General features: G+C 47.8%; 1 protein-coding gene and 1 pseudogene across 2 annotated transcripts in view; one reads left to right on the top strand and one right to left on the bottom strand.

The window, feature by feature from the left end:
* The window catches only part of Uck2 (uridine-cytidine kinase 2), a 54550-nt gene extending 46963 nt beyond the window's left edge, over positions 1-7587 (bottom strand). Inside the window, exon 1 of one of the 2 annotated variants that reach the window (XM_078022225.1) lies at positions 7354-7587. In XM_078022225.1, coding sequence (XP_077878351.1) covers positions 7354-7452 — 99 coding nt within the window. In that variant the 5' untranslated portion in view covers positions 7453-7587. The remainder of the gene's footprint in view (positions 1-7353) is intronic. The other variant, XM_005319854.4, reaches the window with a different exon arrangement.
* On the top strand, positions 7451-19003 carry LOC101973783 (dnaJ homolog subfamily C member 12 pseudogene; annotated as a pseudogene).
* Positions 19004-20675: the final 1672 nt, after the last annotated feature.

Genomic DNA, 20675 nt, shown 5'->3' with positions numbered 1-20675 from the left:
GTAGGACAACAGAGGCGGGCAGTGGGTGACTATGGTAGGCTGACGTAGGGTCGACAAGAGTCTTCAATGGAGAGTGGTCAAGGGCCACTCCAAGGTCGGAGGCCTGAGCAACCAGGAGGCACTGTCATCAACTGGTCAGAGGAGGCTGCAGTCGCCATGTCCAGGTGAGATCAGGGGCTCAACACTGGACACAGGGAGATTCCTACTGGGCGTGGGTTTGAGAACAAGGTCATTATCAGCCGGTTACTGAACAAACTGGAGAATATTCAGCCCTGCTTCTAGGCCACGTGTTAGCCTCAGGCTACAGTGAGAAATACAGTGGCTGGTCCCAAGAGCTCAGTCTGCAGAAGACCAACATGGAGGTGTGGGTGGGGAGGGTGCCTATAGCTAGGTCCCTTTGGGAGACTCCAACAGACCAAAGGAGGCACCTGGTCAAGGCCAGGAAGACTTCCCAGGCAGCCAAACCAGGACGCAGAAGGAAGCCTAGCCAGGCAGTGCTGGGCAGGAGAGGGTCAGTGAGGCTGGGACTCTAGCACAGACCAGCGCCTGCAAAGGCCTGAACCTGAGAGGGAGCACTCAGGTCCTAGGGCCCAGAGGAAGCTGGCTGCTAGGTGGGTGTGCCAAGTGGCAGGGATGTCAACCTTCCAGGACCTGCCAAAGTTGCTTCCAAGTGCCCAGCATCTCTGCAGCTTCCGACCAAAGAAGCAGTCAGCATGGGTGGGCAGTGGTAAGGGATCCACACAGAGCCCTCAAGGCTGGGCGCAGAGCTGTGACATCCTAAGGGCTGAAAGAGCCCTCTTCTAGCAGAATTGTACAGACACCCAGTTAAGTGGGAAAGGAAGGCTGAACCCATGTTCCTGAGCCAAATGCCTTCACTTGAGGCATGTGAAGGTTCGAGGCAGCTGTGGCACGTGAAGTGGTTCAGGAATCAACAAGTCCCCCCCAGACCTGCAGCGCTCCTGAAAGGAGTCTTTCCCAAGATCACATGTCCCTCAACTGACCAGGCTTCTTCTCTGTCCTACACAGGCAGCCCACCACTCCTCCAGGGAATGTGGCTCAGTGGTTAAGCACCCTGGGTTCAATCCCTGGTACAAAAAAAAAAAAAAAAGAAAGAAAGAAAAAGAAATCTTGTCTTCTCCTTTTCCTTTTCATGTAAATCTTACAGTGACTTGTTCTTATGGTATTTTACTTTGGGAGGTAGGGGCTGCTGGGGATTGAACCCAGCCTCACTACCTCCCATGTAGCTGGGATCACAGGACTACACTAACACATCCAGCATGATACTTCACTTAATGACAAGTTATAACTTGCTACTGTTTTACATAAAGTTGAAAGAAAATTAAAACATTAAAGCTACCAAATCATCCGATAAAAAGGTATTAGAAAATATTTCCAGTGTTAAGCAACTTTGTTGCCAAAAACTTTATACTTACCTCTAACCCAATAGAAACTGCATAAACTTGTAAACACATTTCTAACCAATTTTAAAATATTCCAAGTGAAGATTTTTACTGTTTAGAGTCTACTACTGCAGTTTAAAATTTTTAACTAAGTTTACAAAAATAACTGATGGAGAACAAAAGAAAATTAAAGATTTCTAGCCTGTTAACAAAGCCACTGCATAACTGGGCAATGGGAACGTGGTGACTTAGTGGCCATGCTACTGACCACTTTCTCTAATAGACTCTCTTTATGGAGTAACATTTTCAAATATGATAGTCTCAAAGATTCAAGTCTAAGAAGACCCACAGCCAGCCTCACTTTATCACCAAAGTTAGTGTCACCAAAAATCATCCAGGACTCATCAAGAATTAAACAAGATTTTCAAAAATAAAACATGTTTTGATTACAAATATTTTAATAAGAACCCAAAAGTTTTATGCCATTAAAGGGATGTTTCTACACACTCATACATTGCTGGTGGTGCAGCCAATATGGAAAGCAGTAGAGATTCCTTGGAAAACTGAGAATGGAACCACCATTTGACCCAGTTATCCCACTCCTTGGTCTATACCCAAAGGACTTAAAAACAGCATACTACAGGGACACAGCCACATCAGTGTTTATAGCAGCACAATTCACAACAGCTAAACTGTGGAACCAACCTAGATGCCCTTCAGTAGATGAATGAATAAAGAAAATATACACAAACGAAATATTACTCAGCAATAAGAGAATAAAATCATGGCATTTGCAGGTGAATGGAAGGAGTTGGAGAATATAATGCTAAGTGAAGTTAGCCACTCCCAAAAAAAACACATGCTGAATGTTTTCTGATATAAGAAGGCTGATTATAGTGGGGGTGGGGGGGGAGCCTTGGAGGATTAGATGAAGTCTAGATAGAGCAAAGGGGAAGGAGGGAAAGGGAGGGAGCAGGGGGTAGAAAAGACTGTGGAATGAGATGGACATCATTACCCTAAGTACATGAAGACATGAATGGTGTGACTATACTTTGTATACAACCAGAGATAAAAAAAAATTGTGCTCTATGTGTAATATGAATTGTAATGCATTCTGCTGTCACATATAACAAATCAGAATAAAAAATAAACAAAATTTTTCTAAAAAGAAATGTTCTCAGATGTCTCATTGCTAACCCTTTTATATTTCCTATTTTTGCATTTCATAATATATTTGGGCTATGCTTATATAATTCACATATGCATGAAACTTATGATGAAAGATCAAATGTTTTAATGATGTCAGTTTAAAAGACCCCTTATTACATGCGAATCTAAGTACACTCAAGCCATGTTGAAAAGATGTCAAGACCTTAAACAGTCTCAATAGCACCATGGAGCTACTAGAGAAAAGGTCAGGACTTCAGCAATAGAATTCCCAAATGCAATCTGTCTGCACAGAACCTAAAAAAAACATGATTTGACAGAGAAATGGCATTAAGCAAAAGATCCAAACAAATCCTATATAGTGCGCTGGCATCAGGTGGCCAGGCAGGGTCAGCACCAGAAACCACACCTGGGCTAAGGTTCAGCTCAGTGGGAGAGCTCCTGGGCCCAAGCTCAGGGCTAGGGGTGGAGGACTTCAAAGACAAGGCAGAAAGGGACACAGCCAGAGGCAGGGCAGCAGGGGAGGAGCTCCTAGGGTTCTGTTAGGTGTGCACCCTGCAGCCTACTGCACCAGACAGAATGTCACAGAGCAAACAGCATATAGGGACATCCTTGGGCAGGGAAGGAGTGGCATGCCAAGCCCTGGAGTGGCTGGAATAGAGGAGTAGCAGGTGGCAGCAAGGCCAGGCCATACCAGGCCTTCATGACCCATGATGCAATTCAGAGTGCCGGAAAATACACGATCCCTGCCCAGAAAACAGAGCAAGGACCACACCAGTTCCAGGGTTCTGGGAGCACCTGGCAGAGGGAGGACATGGAATAAGTCACCTGGCTGGGGGCTGCTGAGGCTCCACAGCAGGTGCAGAGCCAAGGTTGACAGGGCCCATGGCACATTCTGAAGCACTCAGAGCAGATGCTGACTCACTGGCAAGCTGGCCAGAGTCGACAGCTCAGAGGGACTGCAACTCCCTGTGTGCCCTCCAGCTCAGAATGACAGACCATCCTCCCTACAGACACCTGAAGGGGAGTGAGTGGCCATGCTCAGGCAAGAGCTCACAACAGGTACATAGGAAAAACCTCATGGCAGTGCAGCTCTATCACCAGTCAAGGAAGACACCTGCCTGGCCACTTCCAAGGAAAAGAGAAATTTATGTTTTGTTTTGGGACGAGAGTTGAACCTAGAGGTGCTTAGCCACTCAGTCACATCCCCAGCCCTTTTTATTTTGAGACATGGTTTTGCTAAATTGCTTAGGGCCTCACTAAATTGTTGAGGCTGGCTTTGAACTTACAATTCTCCTGCCTCAGCCTCCAGAGTTGCTGGGATTACAGGCGTGCAGCAAAAAGAAGTTCTTAAGGGAAAAGGGGGCCTGACAGGACAAATAGTTTAAGCAGTTCACAACCAGGAAACTCTTGGGACTGACACTTCCTCCAGTCACATTCACTCGTAATTTCCCCTCAATGGTCCCCAAACACCTGAACAGCACTCCAGAATTTTTACATCTCCTTAACTCTAGTGGAGGTGGCAGCAACAAATAAGGCCAGAGCAAGACCAAGTGTGGCCCCTGGGGCAGCAGGAGAGAAAAAGGGAATGGGGAGGGGGGGGCCTGCAGCACCAACACCCTTCCAGAGAGGAGCCAGCAAGGGTCAGCAAGGGCAGTCCAACAGATCTGGCTGCAGGGAAACAGCCTGGGCCACACGTGGGGGCCACTGGAATCCGCAGGGCACTGCAGTCCCTGACCAGTACTCTGGGTAGCAGGGAGGTACCCACTGTTTCCAGAAAGGAGACCAGCTGAGGAAGACCTGGAGGCCAACAGAAGGCTGCTATTAGCCAGTAAGGGAGAGTAACAGAGAACCAGGAGGATTCGACCTGATCACAGCTGGACAAACAGGCAGACATTTACATGGTTTGCTTTTCCCCTTCCAGTGTTCTTGCCACCTCCAGGCCCGTCCTTTAGGAGGAAAAATTAATAATTTTTTTTGATGGAGAGAGAATACAGTACTAGGGACTGTACCCACAGCCTTGCACAACTAGGCAAGCACTCTGCACACACTAGACAAGCACCACTGAGCTACATCCCAGCCCCTTTTATTTATTTAGTAATTTATTTATTAAGGTACTAAGGATTGAATCTAGGGGTGCTCTACCACTGAGCTACATTCCCAGCCCTTTTTTATCTTATTATTTTGAGACAGGGTCTCACTAAATTGCTGAAGGTTTCACTAAGTTGTGCAAGCCAGCCTTGAACTTGAAAATCCTTCTGCCTTAGCCCCTCAAGTTGCTGGAATCACAGGCATGTGCCACCATGCCAGGCATGTTTTTAACAAAAGGTCACAATTACTTTCTCAACCCACCACAATTATACATGACTGTTTAAACAATGACTGGCCATATCAGCCTACCAAAGTTTACTCTGAAGTTCTAATTCATCTTCATCTACAAAACAAACGGGAAAAAAATGTGATACATGAACCTACAACCACCATTCTTGCCTTCTATGACCAAAATAATTTACTGAGATAAAATACTTGTACTCTGGGCAGCCACAACATTGAGACAAATGAGAGCCACACAGGAAAACACTTCCTCTCCCTCAAGAGAACTGTTTTTTTCTTATTAAGAGGGGTTGAAGTGGGAGAAACACTCAAGATCTACAATAGTAGGCTACAGGGTACAAAGCAATCTGCATTTCCATCTCCAATCCAAATTAAATACCTGTGAAACCCAGCATTCATTAGTAGCTAATTCCAAGTAGCCACTCTTCAAGTTGACATCCAGATGCCTCCTCCTATCAGTGGAATCTTAAACCCAGCACTTCAGGGACTGGGCACACAAGTTTAGTCCCAGCTCTTTCACCGCCTAATTTCAATGTTACTAACTCAGGCCTGGTTTTTCTCGCCTATCAGTGATGATGGTGCTCCCACAAGGCCCTGGATCTGATCGCAGGCACCACAAAAAAAAAAAAAAAAAGTGATGAGACCAACTGTTGGACTCAGTTCTTTCTAGCTCTAAAATTGTCCTTTTCTGATGATGCGCTTTTCTTCCAAATTCCTTTAATCAGTACACAGAGTATATAAGCTGCCTGTTTCCCACTCCTACTGCACCACCAGGCTCACCTTTGAGACTTCGAAAAGAGATGCAGCTTGCCAACACTGTCCGTCCAAAAGGAATAATAAAATCAAAATACAATTATAGCAAACTACAATATGGGACAAATCCAATTCACCCTTGGATTTTTTTTAATAACAAGAAAAGCATAAAATCTTAAAAGATGACCAACTATCATGGCCCAAATACAGCAGATGCTTTGAAAACAGCAGGAAAATGGGGTCCTTGGTGGAGAGTCCTTCACTCTCCTCCTGGTGCGCTCAGGGGCAGTCAGCCACTCCTGTGATATCTCGCAGGCTCCCACTCCTCACAGACTGCCAACTGGAGCAGGCGGCAGTGACTCAAGGGTGAGGATGGATGGAGCTGTTCCACCTTTTAGGGCCTCAGATTTCACCTGTGGTGAGTGCGTTTCTAGAGGCTCACCAAGGTCATTGTCAGGGCTCCACTCATCTACAAGTTCAACCTTTTCTCCCTAGGACTTCAGGTTAATATGAGGACCCCAAAGATATCCCAGGCATCACAAGAAGCACTGGGAACAGTCACAAACAAAAAGGGCCGCGCAGGGCAGAAACTGGCGTCCCGGTGAACAACAGGTAAAGCTTCCAGTAGAGACTGGCATCGGGCTTTGCTTTGAGTTACTTGAAGTACTAGTACAAACACACGTGAACACTTACAAATCAAAGGAGCATTCGAGCAGAAGGCAGGCAGTACAAACTTTGGAGACCCGCAGCCGGCCAATTCCTAGCCCTGGGCGCTAGGGACGCGAAGAACTCCCCGGGTAGGAAGTTCCTAGCGCCCGTGCCGCTGCCCCTGCGCGCCAGTCCAGACCTGGAGCCAAACGCCAGGCAAAATGGAGGAGGGGCCGCCCAGAGCGGGCCTCGTGGCGCGCGCTCACGGCGCCAGCCGCCTTCCTGCTGCCCGCCTCGCCCGCGCAGGCTGCCCTCGCCCAGCCCGGGCTCAATACGTGGCAGACTGCTGCCCGGCGGGAAGCCAGAAGCCACTCCGCAAAGACAGTAAGAAAGCAATGAAAGACCCACCGGAGAGCTCCACCCTCTCCACCCGCAAAAACGTCCGGAGTAAGGCTGGGACGCCTCTCCTCGCCTAGCTACAAAACAAAGACAGCAAGCTCCAGGGAGGCAGACCAGTGACCCCTTTCCCCGATTCCAGGACGCGCACGCCCGCCGCGAGCTGGGAGCCAGGAGAACTTTCCCACGGAAGCCCACCGCTTCCGCCCTCTTTCGCCCCCAGTCGCGGCTGCAGGGCCGCTCCCGCACTCCTCCGGGGCTCGGCTGCACCGGGAGCCCTGCCATACCGGTGGGCGCCCCACGCGGACACCGCGCGCGTCCGCGCCGCCTCGCAGCCCTGGGGCCCGAGTCCCGCTCACTCCTCCGGGACGCGTTGGGCTGGCGGGGTCGCTTCTGGGAGCCCTGCCCGCAACACGGACCAGCCAAACAATAAGCCTCCGCTCCCTTTCCCCTCCCCCGGTAGACCCCGGCCACGAGGCACTGCCGCGGGAGGAGGGCGTGCGCCTGGCGCCAGCCCGCGATATTGGCCGGGTGCCCTTGCTCCCGGAGGGCCGAGCCTGTGCGGGGCCGCGGAGCCGAGCGCGGCCGGGAGCGCAGGGCGGGCCACGAGGTGACCACGGAGGCGGACGTGTGTGCGGGGGCCCGCGCGCGGTACCTTGCCGCTGGCCGTGCCGCCGCTGACTCCGATCAGGAAGGGCTCGCCGCCGCTGGGCTGCTGGTGGCTCTGCAGGGTCTGCTCACTGTCCCCGGCCATGGCTCGAGCCGAGGAGCCGCCACTCGCCTGGAGCGCGGTGGGCTGCTTCCTGGAGCTGCCGCGCACCTCCCTCTGCCCGCAGCGGCGGCGGCGGCGGCGTCTACATCCCGGGCCCGGGTCAGCGTGATGCCGCTGCTCCAATCGGGCGGCGGCGCGCTGCGATTCGCCCGGGCCAAGGCTGCGAGGCGGAGGCCCAGCGCGCGCCCCGCCCGCCGCCCGAGGCCGAGGTGTGAGCCGGTCGCTCCCGGGCACAGAGCCGGGTCCCCGGCGCCCTCCCGTGGACCCGCGGGAAAGGAGGGCTGTGCCGCGTGCCGTGTAGGTGCCGGCCACCTCTTTCAAAGGGATAAAAAGCGAGGAGAGACCTAAAGGCAGATCAAGTAAGAGAGGGAATGCCCGGGACTGAGAAGCAACATCAGAACCAGTCGGGAAGATGACGTTGAAACAGTTAATGCCATTTGCCCATCATCCGCTAAGATATTTTGTTTAAAGAAAACTGGATTCCCCTCTCCCATTTGCCCGAAATAGTGTGCCAGCCGCAGCTCTAGACGTCTCCTGTCCTGGAGACCCGGCGCGTCCTTCTCGCGGGCAGGCCTGTCCTCCCGCACTCCCGGAGCGGCCGATTTGAGAGGCTTGTCTGGAGACCTCAGCCCCCAATACTGAGGTTCCTTGGTTAGGTTCGTGAGGACACTAAAAGGGCAGTGCCGCCTTGGGTACTTAAACCCACTGAACTTGAAGATGACGTCCGGCCCAGCTAGTGACTAAGAGCAGCCCCGGCCTCAGGAACCAGCTTTCTGGGTTCACACCCAGGTCCAGGGCCAGTCATTCTCCTGCTGTGCCTCAGCGTTCTCATGCGTTCAGTGGACATAATGTGGATCCCATTCTGGGATGTTTGTGAGGTTTTAAATGAATACGTGAAGATCTTAGAAAGTGGGCCTGGCACAGTCCAGGCCCTATACTATGCTTGAAGAAAAAAGGCTCCTGAGGGGTTTGGGGAGGGAAGTTTTGCTGGGCACACCTGGGAACCATAGGGCTTCATGAGGAACCTCCAGTCTCTGCCTCTCTGAATGTAGGACTAAGTCACTAGTAGGTGTTTTGTTTTCTTTTGAAACTGGATATTGAACCCAGGGCTTTACAACCGTGCTATCTCCCCAGTCCTTTTTATTTTTAATTTTGAGACAAGCGCTTGCTAAATTGCTCAGGCTGGCCTCAAACTTGTAATCCTTCTGCCTCAGCCTTAAGAGTCTTTGGGATTACAGGTGTGCATCACCATGCCTGGCAATTTGTTCTCTTTCAAAATATAGTAAATAGGCTTAAATTGAAAATTATTTTGATGGGGCTGAGGATGTGGCTCAAGCGGTAGCGTGCTCACCTGGTATGTATGCCGCCCAGGTTCGATCCTCAGCACCACATACAAACAAAGATGTTGTGTCCGCCGAAAAACTAAAAAATAAATATTTTAAAAAAAGAAAATTATTTTGAAAAATAATTATTAAACAAGATTAATAGTAGCCAAGAACATGGAATTCTTTTCACTTTTGAGATACTTTATATAACCATCAGTACCAAACACAGAATCAGTTCAGACAGGATGGGGAGATGGGCTGCTGGGTACCCAGAGACAGACACTTGAGATTTACTGGAGGTCATCTTACCAAATAGCTATGGAGTGGATTAGATCTGACTGGCCATGAAGTCTGCCTCTTCTCCCAAAAGTCTTCTGCAGAAAAGAGACTTAACAGTCTTCAAGGACTTTTGCAGAACACTTTATAACCCAACATGAGGCCATTAGAATTTTGAATTTTAGAACTCAGGGCTAAAGGTTAGCATGGGGACACTAGGATGCAGAGTAGAGGAAGAAGAGGATAGGAGGGTGCCATGTCCTCCATGAACTGCCTTCCCTGTCATTTCTGTAGCTTTTTTCCCATAATAGTTCATCATACAAATTTCAAACATACTTGAGAGATCTTGTCATAAACACTGAAATTCCCTGCCACGGAGTCTCTAAATAGCATGGTACTAGACCTGCTGTGTCACGTAACTGCTGATCTGCCCACCTTCCATGCATGGAGATGGTACTGTAGTATTTCCTTTTCTTTGTTTTGTTTGGCTTACTCCAACTGGCTTAAACAGTCCCTGTCTTGTTGTTGCCACCATGTCCCCAATACCTAGAACAGTTTCTGCCATCTAATAGGGTCTCAGTAAATATTTGCTGAATGAGTGAAGAGACACCATATCTCATTTCCACATGCTAGGGCCAGGTGAGCAGAAGGACAGGCAAGTGAGAAGCAGTCAGGGTGAGACTGGTGAATGAATGAATGAATCAACAAATACATAGGAGGGAAGAATGCACCAAGAAGCAAACATCTTCCCATCATTTTGAAAGCAAAGGTGGCGGTCCCTTGACTGCAATCGTGTGGTTACAAACTCTCATTTCCGAATATTTTGTTTTTTCTGGCTGCTAACGTTTGGATGTGGTTCATCCCCACCAAAGCTCATCTTGAAATTTAATTGCCAGTGTAAGTGTTCCAAGATCTTGGGATCTTAGGAGGGAAGTGCTTAGGTCATGGGGCTCTACCTTCAAAAGGGATAGACGCAGATCCTACAGGGTGGGCCAGTTATGGGGCTTTGGGGAGAGGATTCAGCCTTCCTATGCTCTCTCACACAGGTGTTGCTCTTCCACCTACACCTGCTCTCAATCTCAGCACACTCCCACCACGTGGTGCCATGCATCCACCACATCTGTGGCAGCCTGGGGTGAAGCCCTGCCAGAAGCCCAGCAGGTGCAAGGGCATGCTCTGGGATGCTCTCACTTCAGTGCTTTCTTTGGCATTCCACAGTAACTGTCTACAACGAGTTCTAGTGTGCCTCTTACCTAGTGGAGCTTACTGGTAACTGAGCTAACTCACTGTGCTTCTCCAAACCTATAATAACATGAGTTAATACCACAAAAGTGATCTAAAAACGATCAGAAGCTTTCTACATGAAGGTGAGATCTACTCAGCAGAGGACAGTCAGTGCAGTATGCTCCTTTTCCCTTCTTTCCCTTCTCTGCCCCATCCCTAGGGTGGCTTGCCCATATATAGAGAAGTTACTGTCAGTTTAAATTGTTAAGAGCACTCTCATCACAGTGACCTCAACAAGGACTTCTGCATCTCTGCTCTCTACAAAGCAAGGCAAGCTTCCCACGCTATCCCCGTGCTGTGTCATCTTCTCTCGGGAGCCTGGTCACCAAACCCTATTGCTGGAGATGCTTCAGACACATGGAGCCTCCTGTAGCAATCACACTGCAGGTTCTGAAGTGGCTTCATGCTATGCTCCTTCCCCTCCCACCAGGAAAAGGATAGCTTTAATAAAATCCAGAGCTGCAACACATTCAGAGAACTACATCCTTTTGGTACCTGTGACTTTTCTTTATATGCTGATTTTGTCCTGATCCAGTCAGGCCTAGTAACACGGGAGCTGAGTCGGCATGAGAGTGCAACTCAGCTGCAGCCAAGGACAGTAAACCAGGCACTGCGGCTGACTCGGTGTACCCCTCCTCCCCTGGCTCCAGGGAGCTGACCAGTTCTCTATTGGCTTCTCTTCCCAGACTTCATGCTCATTTCCCTGTACTGCCCCCCTAGCTTCTTTCTGCCTTCCATCAATCAGCAGTTGCTTTGACAGGCCCTCAGTACTCTCCTTAAAAAGATGACCATATGATACCAGAGCTACTTGAACACCCAGCTCTGCGACCTACATCAATCAGGTTCTCAGATGCTGTTAGGCAGCACAATTGTAGCGCAGGGTCAGAGAGGCAGAAACCGCGGCTGCGCTGGAAACGCACATGCTTGGGCTCCACCCCGGAAGTGGTGAGTCAGGACACTGGGGGTGGGGCAGAGCGTTCCAGTCGGGCCCATCCAAGTTTGAGAACCACCGAAGGGGTGCAAAGAAGGACAGCTGCAGTCGCAATGCCAAGATTCAGATCCTTGCTTTATTACTACTTTGTAGCCCTTGATAAGTTAATTTCCTTAAAGCTTTTCTTCAACTGTTAAATGATACCTGGCTGGTAGGAAGTTTGGGGAAATGTGACTGTCCCTCCACGCAGCCTGTCAGCAGCAGGTGCCTCTCCATTATCACACAAGTCCCACTGAGGGGTCAGAGTAAGACGACCTAAAAGGCATTTTCTAATAAAAGTTGAAAGGAAATGTCCTGTAGGGCAAGGTGGTGCTTGCTGTAATCCCAGGTACTAACATGAGGATTCATTTAGTCCAGGAGGTAAAGACCAGCCGGGAGACCCTGCCCCATCTCCTGTGTCTCTCTCTCTCACACACACACACCACATCTGCATATTTTTAAAAAGATAATGTTCAACCACAAAAAGTGTGTGAGAGAATGTTTAACCTGACTTAAATATTTTTTTAAATATTTAGTTTTTGGTTGTAGTTGGACACAATACCTTTATTTTGTTTATTTTTATGTGGTGTTGAGGATCGAACCCGGGGCCTCCTTGCACATACTAGGCTAGCCCCAGCCCCTACCCCACCTGATTTAAATATTACGCAGTACACACATGCATGGAACATCACACAAACCTCACTAGGATACAACTTCAAAGCTTTGATGTATCAACTTAAAAAGCAAAAAAAAATAAAAAATAAAAAATAAAGAGCAGGTCACAGGGGCACTCACCTATAATCTCAACAACTAGGGAGACTGAGGAAGGATCGCAAATTCAGAGCCAGCCTCGGCAATTTAGACAATGTCTCAAAATTAAAAAACGAAAAGCTCTAGGAAATGAAGTGCTTGTTAACGAAAAGCAGTGGTGGAGCACTTACCTGGCACCTGGGAGAGACTGAGTTCAGTCCTCAGCACCACATAAAAATAAATAAATAAAAGAAAGTATTGTGTCCAACTCCAACTAAAAAAATAATAATAAAATTTTAAAAGGGGTGGGGTGGGGATGTAGTTCGGTGGTGAAGCACCCTGGATTCAGTCCCCAGTGCTGAAAAAAAACAAAAAACAGAAGCTGGGCATGAGGGCACATGCCTATAATCCCAGCCACCCAAGAGGCTGAGGCAGTGTCACCTGCAGTCTGGCCCAGGGGTCCTGCCTGGATCCTGGATGGCTTGCCTGTGTCAGAAATAAGAAAAAGAACTTTATGCAGTTTGCCCAAACTGGGGAAATCCAGTTGGCTTCTCCCCACTGGTCCCACAGAAGCAAGTGGCACACATAGGTCGATTCAGTCGTCCTGTTAGGACAGGGCAGGGGCTATCTCTGCTCACTTCCTGGGCACCTGGCCATGGGGCCTTAGCCCTTCAGTGTTTCTCAGCCAGAGGAGTCTGTTCCAAGTGGGGAGGAGAGGCAGATTCAGTCTGTTTCAGCAGGAGGATCCAAGTTCAACTTATTAGCAAGAATCTGTCTCAAAACTGTTGATAAAGGGGCTGGGAATATAGCTCACTTGATAGAGCACTTGCCTTTCATGCACAAGGCCCTGGGTTCAATCCTCAGCACCACCAAAGGAAAAAAAAAGTCAATAAAAAGGCTAGGGATATAGCTATGCTGTGGAGCCTTTGGCTAGGATTACTAGGTTCCAGCCAGGGCAAAAAACAGAAAGCCCAGAACAGGCAGATCTACAGACTCAGAAGCCATCAGTGGCTGCCCACAGTCAGGGGTAGAGGCTAGGTGCAAATAGGAAGTGAGTATTAATGGATCCAGAATTTTTGTATTTTATATTTTAGTACCACTCTGAGTCACATCCCAAGACCTTTCTGATTTTTTATTTTGAGAAAGGGTCTCACTAGGTCGCTTACAGCCTTGCTAAATTGCTACGGCTGGCTTCAAACCTGCAATCCTCCTGCCTCAGCCTCCTAAGTGACTGGGATTACAGGCATATGCCACCACACCCAGCTCAGAATTTCTTTTAGGGGTGAAGGAAATATTCAAAAAGTGATTATTGCGAAGGTCATGCAACTTTGAATATAGTAAAAACCACTGAATTGCACAACTTAAATTCATGAATTGTATGGCCTATCATTTATATTTTGATAAAACTGCTTTAAAAATGGTTGTCAACTACCAGACTAGGAAGGGAAAGAGATATTTAGGAATTGGGAAGAGAAATGGGCAAAAGCACGAGAAATTTTTGAGCCTTAAAAAAGCAATATCAGATGGGGCTGGGTTGTGGCTCAGGGGTAGCGCTCCCACCTAGCATGCGTGAAGCAGTGGGTTTGATCCCCAGCATCACATAAAAATAAAATAAAAAGGTGGGGCTGGGGATGTGGCTCAAGCGGTAACGTGCTCGCCTGGCATGCGCCGGGTTCGATCCTCAGCACCACATAAAAATAAAATAAAGATGTTGTGTCCATCGAAAACTAAAATATAAATTTTAAAAAATTCTCTCTTTAAAAAAATAAAATAAAAAAAAAAATAAAAAAAAATAAAATAAAGTAAAATAAAAAGTTTTTTAAAAAATAAATGTTTTTTAAAAAGCAATATCAGAGAACTTTGTAACCTAAAAAACATTATGCAAAGTCAAGTTACTAAATTCAATACACATTCTCCCTCAAAAAAGATGGTAGATATCAAGAGCCCTAAGTTACCTATAATTCCAGTGACTTGAGAGATTGAGGCAGAAGGATCACAAATTTGAAGCTAGCCTCAGCAACTAAGCAAAATCCTGTCTCAAAAAATAAAAAAGGATAGAATTGCAGCTTAGTGGTAGAATGCCCCTAGGTTCAATCCCCAGTACCAAATAAACATACAAGGGCTGGGAGGCCCTGGGTTTGGTCCCAGCACTGAAAAACAAAAACAAACAAATAGCAACAAGTAAAACTTAGTACAGAGGATTTATAGGTGACTTTGGGTTTGGGGGTGTGTACTGGAGATGAACCCAGGGGTGTTCCACCACCGAGCTATGCCTCCCAGTCCTTTTTTATTTTGAGATAGGGTCACCTTGACCTTATGATTCTTCTGCTGGGAGTACAGGTGTGGGAGGATAGGTTTGGTTTGTTCGATTATGTTAGGCAAGTGCCCTACCACTGAGCTACATCCCCAATCCCAGAATTTGTAGTTTAATTTAAAGATTTTCTGATTTTTCTTTCTCCTTCTCAAACCAGGATGCGCTTTCTAATGTGACTCTATGAAAACAGGCTGAGATAAAGCCAAGAGTTAGTTGCCCTGCCAGCTGCCAGAGCCCTGGCCAGCTCACCATACCCTGGCATCATCCTGTTAGTGGGTCCTATCCCAGACCCCTGCAGGCCTCCGCTCTTCTCCTGTCCACAGTCCAAATCAATGCTGTCTCACTTTTCTGTATGACTTCTTTCCCTTCCCCAAGTAGTCCGGGGTCACCCTACAAATTATCTACTTCTGCTTCTTCCCTCCCTGGGGCTGGTATTCTTTCTATCACACCATAAGAACACATCCTAGCTGGGATCCGAGCCTGGGACTGGCATGAGACAAGGGAGATAGATGCCTCAGATGCAAAGAGCAGGGGGGTGGCAGCTCTCAGATGAGGAGTGTGAGTGAGAGCAACCCTAGTAAAGGAGCGCCTCTTCCAATGCCCTGCCCTGGGCACCTCCGCCTTGCCCTGGACCCGGCCTGGTGGCTGCCAACAGAGGAAAGCGAGATGGCACAGCTAAAGGTACCCCGCCCCCTTGGGGTGTGGTTACCTTTAGTCCACTGGTTTGTCCAGAGACCAGTGGCCAAGCGTGGCAGGTTAGACTGGGATGGTGGGTTGAGGTGACTGCAGGTGTTGGAGGCCAAATGAGGCTAGCAGAATCAGGAGACTGGCTTTTGCTCACATTTAGTGTGCTGCTGAAGTTATTGGGAGGCTGTAGTTCCCTCCTTCCTCGCTTGCCTCTTTCCTTTCTTGAGACAGGCATCTCATTATTTGCCCAGGCTGCTCTTGAACTCCTGGACTCTAGCAGTCTTCTCACTTCAGCCTCCAAGTAGTTGGGACCACAGAGAAGCACCACCACTCCTTAAAGCCAGGTCTCCCCAGTCATTTCTGCTCTGTAATGAAATCTCAGCTGTTCTTGTGACAAGGAGGCCTGAGTTTTCTAGTGTAGAAATTCACATTTTGGAAATATTTTCAGTAGGACACACTTTGAGAAACTAGCAAGAGCAACAGGCCTCCAGGAAAGTTCATGAGCTGCACACCTAACAGATGGGACTGGAGACCTAGGATTGCAGGCATGGGGGCTGGCGCAGCAGCTGTCCTTGCAGGAGGACAAGGCCGCTGGAGGCCTTGCCCTAGCCAGGTTGTAGGATCTTCAATTGGTCAAGTCTTCAGAGCTGGAGAAATGAGAAGATACCAGGAAAAAATTAAGTGTGTGTATATATCCATGTCTAGAGAAATATTTATATCTTTGTCTTTCTTTCTTTTTTTTCCCTTTGGTACTGAGATTGAACCCAGGGTCATTCAACCACTGAGTCACATCCCAGCCCTTTTTTTCATTTCAAGACAAGTTGAAATGTTAAGTTGCTTAACATCTCATTAAGTTGCTTAGGGCCTTGCTAAGTTGCTGAGGCTGGCTTTGAACTTGCAATCCTCCTGCTTCAGCCTCCTGCGCCGCTGGGATTACAGGTATGCTCCACTGCACCTGGGTTTTATTTTTTATTTTAAGACAAGATTTCAGTAAGTTGCTTAGGACCTCACTAAGTTTCTTAGAGCCTCACTAAGTTGCTGAGGCTGGCCTTGAATTTATGATCCTTCTGCCTCAGCCTCCCAAGTTGCTGGGATTAAGGTGTGTGCAGCCACACCCAGATCCTTCCAATCTTTTGCTCTGCTATTGGGGGCCCCACCTTCCCAGAGACTTCAACAACCCCCCCCTCCCCGCACCCTTCCTTCCCTATCCTTGGCTTTGGGGGAAGAGAATCCCCACCAGATTTCTTAGGGTTGCTGATACCTCTGTCACCTACTCATTCACAGTGGCCTTGGCAAGCTGCCTCCTGGAGGCTTTGGAGGAACAAGGTTCTCCAAAGTGTCTCCTTCTGACCTTACATTAGACATCTTCCTGGGGCATTTATCAGGGGCAAGTTGGTGTTACCCCCCTCCAAGAGCCAGCCATACTGTTTCCTCCTTGTCCTCCTTCTTCTATTGGTACAGGGACAAAAACCCAGAGGTGCTCGACCACTGAGCTACATTCCCAGTCTGTTTTACTTTTTATTTTAAGACAGCCTCATTAAGATGTCAAGGCTGGCTTTGACCTTGGGACCCTCCTGCCTCAGGCTGGGCATTGCTGGCATGTGCATCCAAGCCCTGCTTAGCCATTATGTTTTTCAGACTTCCAAAAGCCTGGCAGCAAGTTGTCCCCATTCTCTGGAGTTTTGGGTAGCGTATTAAAGCTTTTGTCCTGAGAAGATGCTCTCGATTGGTGACTTCTTCCTTAGCCAGTCTTCCAATCTGGCAACTTTATTGAGTACCCTTAGATGCTAATCCCAAGCACACTTCTCTGACTCTTGCTAAGTCTATCTTGCAACTCAAAGTATTCAGTATTTATTTCTGTCTTATCAGGCTGGTAGCCAGGAGAGGAGGTGGGACAGACAGCAAGTTTGGAGAAGGGCACCTCTGCCAGCACAGCAGAAGTTGTAGCCCTTATTAGGAGAGATTGGCCACCTCTGCAACCCCAGGGAGGGCCAGGGACAATGTTGCCAAAGGCATCCATCCTGACACCCTACCATATTTCAGGACTCCTGGTTTCCATCACCAGCACGCCCTTGTTCACCGAAGTCCCTGTGGTTGGACAATGCAGACAACTGTGGACAAGTGGACTGTGGATCTAGACCAGCAACCAGGTCTTCAGCCTACTGTTCAAAAACACTTTTTGTAGCTCCTATCGAGATTCCCCAAATCTCACAATTGGCCACTCACTAATCGATTGTTAATAGCCCTCAGTCTTGCAGTAACCTTCTGTAAAGTATCACTACAGCTCAGCTGCAACCAGCCAACTTCACTCTCTATAAACATTTCTCCTCCATATCCTGAAAGGCCTGAAATTTCACACCTGCCTCTTCCTCAGCATCTCCTCCAGCGGTGACTTTTCCCCAGGTCAGCATTAACGGAATCTTTAGCAATTAGTCTACCCCCTGTGCCATGCCCCACTTCCAACCCGAGACAGCATCCCCTTCATCTGCCAGGCAAGAGGCAAGGCAGCATAGCTCCACCTTGCCAACTATTGTGGTGGACACTCCTGCTGCCTTGTATTAGTCTGGGTCCTCTAAGAAGCTGATGCCAAGATGGAATTAAACACACACGATTTTATTAGGGGGAAAATCTGCAAGAGGAAACAGTAAGGGAGCTAGGGAAGCCAGCAGACTGCAGCACAAGCCTGACCTGAGGGAGGGTCAGAGAAAAACAGGTGGGGTAGATGCACCCTAGATGACTGTGCAGACTGAGAAGGTCTGAACAAGTCAAAGCGTTGGCCACCATGCTGTGCCAGTGGCACACACTGTAATCCCAGAGACGGGGAGGCTGAGGGAGGAATATAGCAAGGTCCAGGTCAGCCTGGGCACCTTAGTGAGGCCCTATCCCTAATTTAAAAATAATTGAATAAAAAGAGACAGTGCAGCCGCCGAAACAAGGATGCACTTGAGCTGGAGAGCCTAAGGAGGACCCGACATCCCATCACTTGTCATCGTTTCCTGAGCCTCTGCATGATCCTCACCTCTCTCAAACTCTACCACCTCGTCTGGACCTTGGTGAGAGCTGCAACTTCTCCCTAGGACCCTCTCCTCAACCGGTCGTCCACTTCATGCCAGGAAAAGCCTGCCTTGGTTCCGGACCTGGTCACGTGGTCTAAGCTGGAAGACAGTGGAGATACTACACATTACTGGGATGTGATGAACTCTCTTCAGCTGAACAAATCCTGGCAGAATTTTAAGGTCAGGGCTCTGGAATGTCACCCTGAAAAGCATCCTGAAAACTCCAAAGCTGTGGAGACTTTCCAGAAACTGCAGAAGGCAAAAGAGATTCTGACCAATGAAGAGAGTCTAGCCCGCTATGACCATTGGCGAAGGAGCCAGATATGGATGCCATTCCATCAGTGGGAAACTTTGACTCAGTGAAAATGTCAATGCATTGGGCTGTCAAAGGTAAAAAAGACCTGATGCTGGAAGAATCTGAGCAGACTCATATCAGCAAAGACTAAAAATGAAGAATGGAATGAGCAAAGAGAAATAAAGAAAGAAGAACTGAGTTCAACCACAGAGAAAATAAAGCAAAAAGCACCGAGTCCCTGGAGAAGTCAATCTCCCCACAAAATCCAGAGTCTCCAAGTCTTTCAGATGTGAACTCTTGGTACCTTCGTTTCTGCTGGTCGGGGGATGCTCCCTCGGAACTCCTGAGGAAGTTCAGAAACTATGAAATTGAAATGCCCGTGCTCCACAGAAGAGGGAGAGCAGGATGTTGCCTGAACTGTCAACATGCAGTCTTCATTCACATTTTAACAATGTCATGTTTATGAATCACTTAGGACTGACTGATTCCTCCATCTTTGAACCCAGTTTCACAATGTGTTTTGTTTTGTTGTTGTTTGTGTGTTTTTTGGTGCAGGTGACTGAACCCATGGTCTAGGGGACTGAACCCACTCTTTACCACTGTGTTTTATCCCCAGATACAAAATGTGTTGAGAAATTTTTAGAAGGCTAATTTATTTCAAAATTTGAATAAATTAAGGCTCTTAGATCCAAGTAGGTTGTATTATTATGTGTTCTCCTATTGATACTATTTATAGAATTCTATTTGTAAATCAATCTTAGTATTTAAATATTTCGTTGATATACCATGATTTCTATTAGTTCTGGATGAGAAAAAATGTTTTCTCTTTTTTGGAGGTGGTACCAGGGATTTAACTCAGGAGCACTCGACCACTGAGCCACATCCCCAGACCTCTTTTGTATTTTATTTAGAGACAGGGTCTCACTGAGTTGCTTAGTGCTTCGCTTTTTGCTGAGGCTGCCTTTGAACTCGTGATTCTCCTGTCTCAGCCTCCTGAGTCAATGGGATCACTGGCATGTGTCACTGTGCCCGGCTGTTTTCTGACTCTTGACTTAAAAAACACGAAATGTGAAATTACTTGTGTAAACTCCATGGAGTGAAATAAATAATTTCCCCAAAGTTCCTAGATGCATTCACCATTCAACTCTATTTTAAAAATAATCTGATGGAAGGGACCAGGAGGAGAGAGGAAGGGAGGGAAAGGGACATTCTAGGGAATATTAGCCAAATTACACTGTTATATTGTGAAAATATGTAACAACAAATCCCACTATTATGCATAATTATACCAGTAAAAATATGGAAAACAAATAAAAGCAATTAGCAAAGGGACAGTTCAAAGAGAGAGAGAGAGAGAGAGAGAGAGAGAGAGAGAGAGAGAGAGAGAGACAGGGATGTGGCTCAGTCTTAGAGAACCACTGGGTTTAATCCCCAGAACCAGGAAAAAAAACTGTTGACATGACAATCATTAGAGCACATATCTTCCAGTAATGAGCCTGCCTTGGTATTCCTGCACCCAGGCACTTGCTTCCCTGGCAGGAAGCGAAGGCCCCAGCTGATCTCAGAGCACCATTAGCTGGGCTCTTGGTCAGCTGTCCTCCTGGAGGTGAAAGCCCTGGAGGTACTTTGTGGCCAGCACATGCTGAGAGGTGAAGCACCAACTCCGTCCCAGTCCTTTCACATTTTCTGAAACAGGGTCTCACTAAGTTGCCAGGGTGGCCTGGCACTTTCCATTCCCCTGCCTCAGCCTCCTGAGTCACTGGACTCGCGAGCATGCATTGCTGCACCAGCCTGGAAGCCCATTTTGTCAGGTATGCCTGGAGCGGTTCCCTGCAGCTGCTATGATTGATATCTGCAAGGCATATCATTTCCCTTCTTGAATTCTAACCTGTCTGTGCCTATGAGACTGAAATGTGTCTCTGTGAACAGTGTATAATAGGACTTGGGTTTTTTTATATTTACTTATTAGTTGTAGTTGGACACAATACCTTTATTTTATTTATTTTTATATGGTGCTGAGGATTGAACCCAGGGCCTCACATGAGAGCACTCTACCACTGAGCCACAACCCAAGCCCCAGGATTTTGTTATTTATAATGTCTTGACAATCTATGGTAGATCTGCTAGCAGCATAGTGGCAAAATGTTTTTGTTGATTTAGTAATGCTTTTACTTCAATTTCTTTAAAAAATGTTTTTGGGGAGCTAGGGTTATAGCTCAGTGGTACAGCACTTGCCTAGTATGTATGA

The sequence above is a fragment of the Ictidomys tridecemlineatus genome, chromosome 10 (assembly GCF_052094955.1).
Source record: "Ictidomys tridecemlineatus isolate mIctTri1 chromosome 10, mIctTri1.hap1, whole genome shotgun sequence".
NCBI classification, from domain to species: Eukaryota; Metazoa; Chordata; class Mammalia; order Rodentia; family Sciuridae; genus Ictidomys; species Ictidomys tridecemlineatus.
Note: the sequence above shows the minus strand (reverse complement) of the source record. Positions and strands in the feature narration are given on the sequence as shown.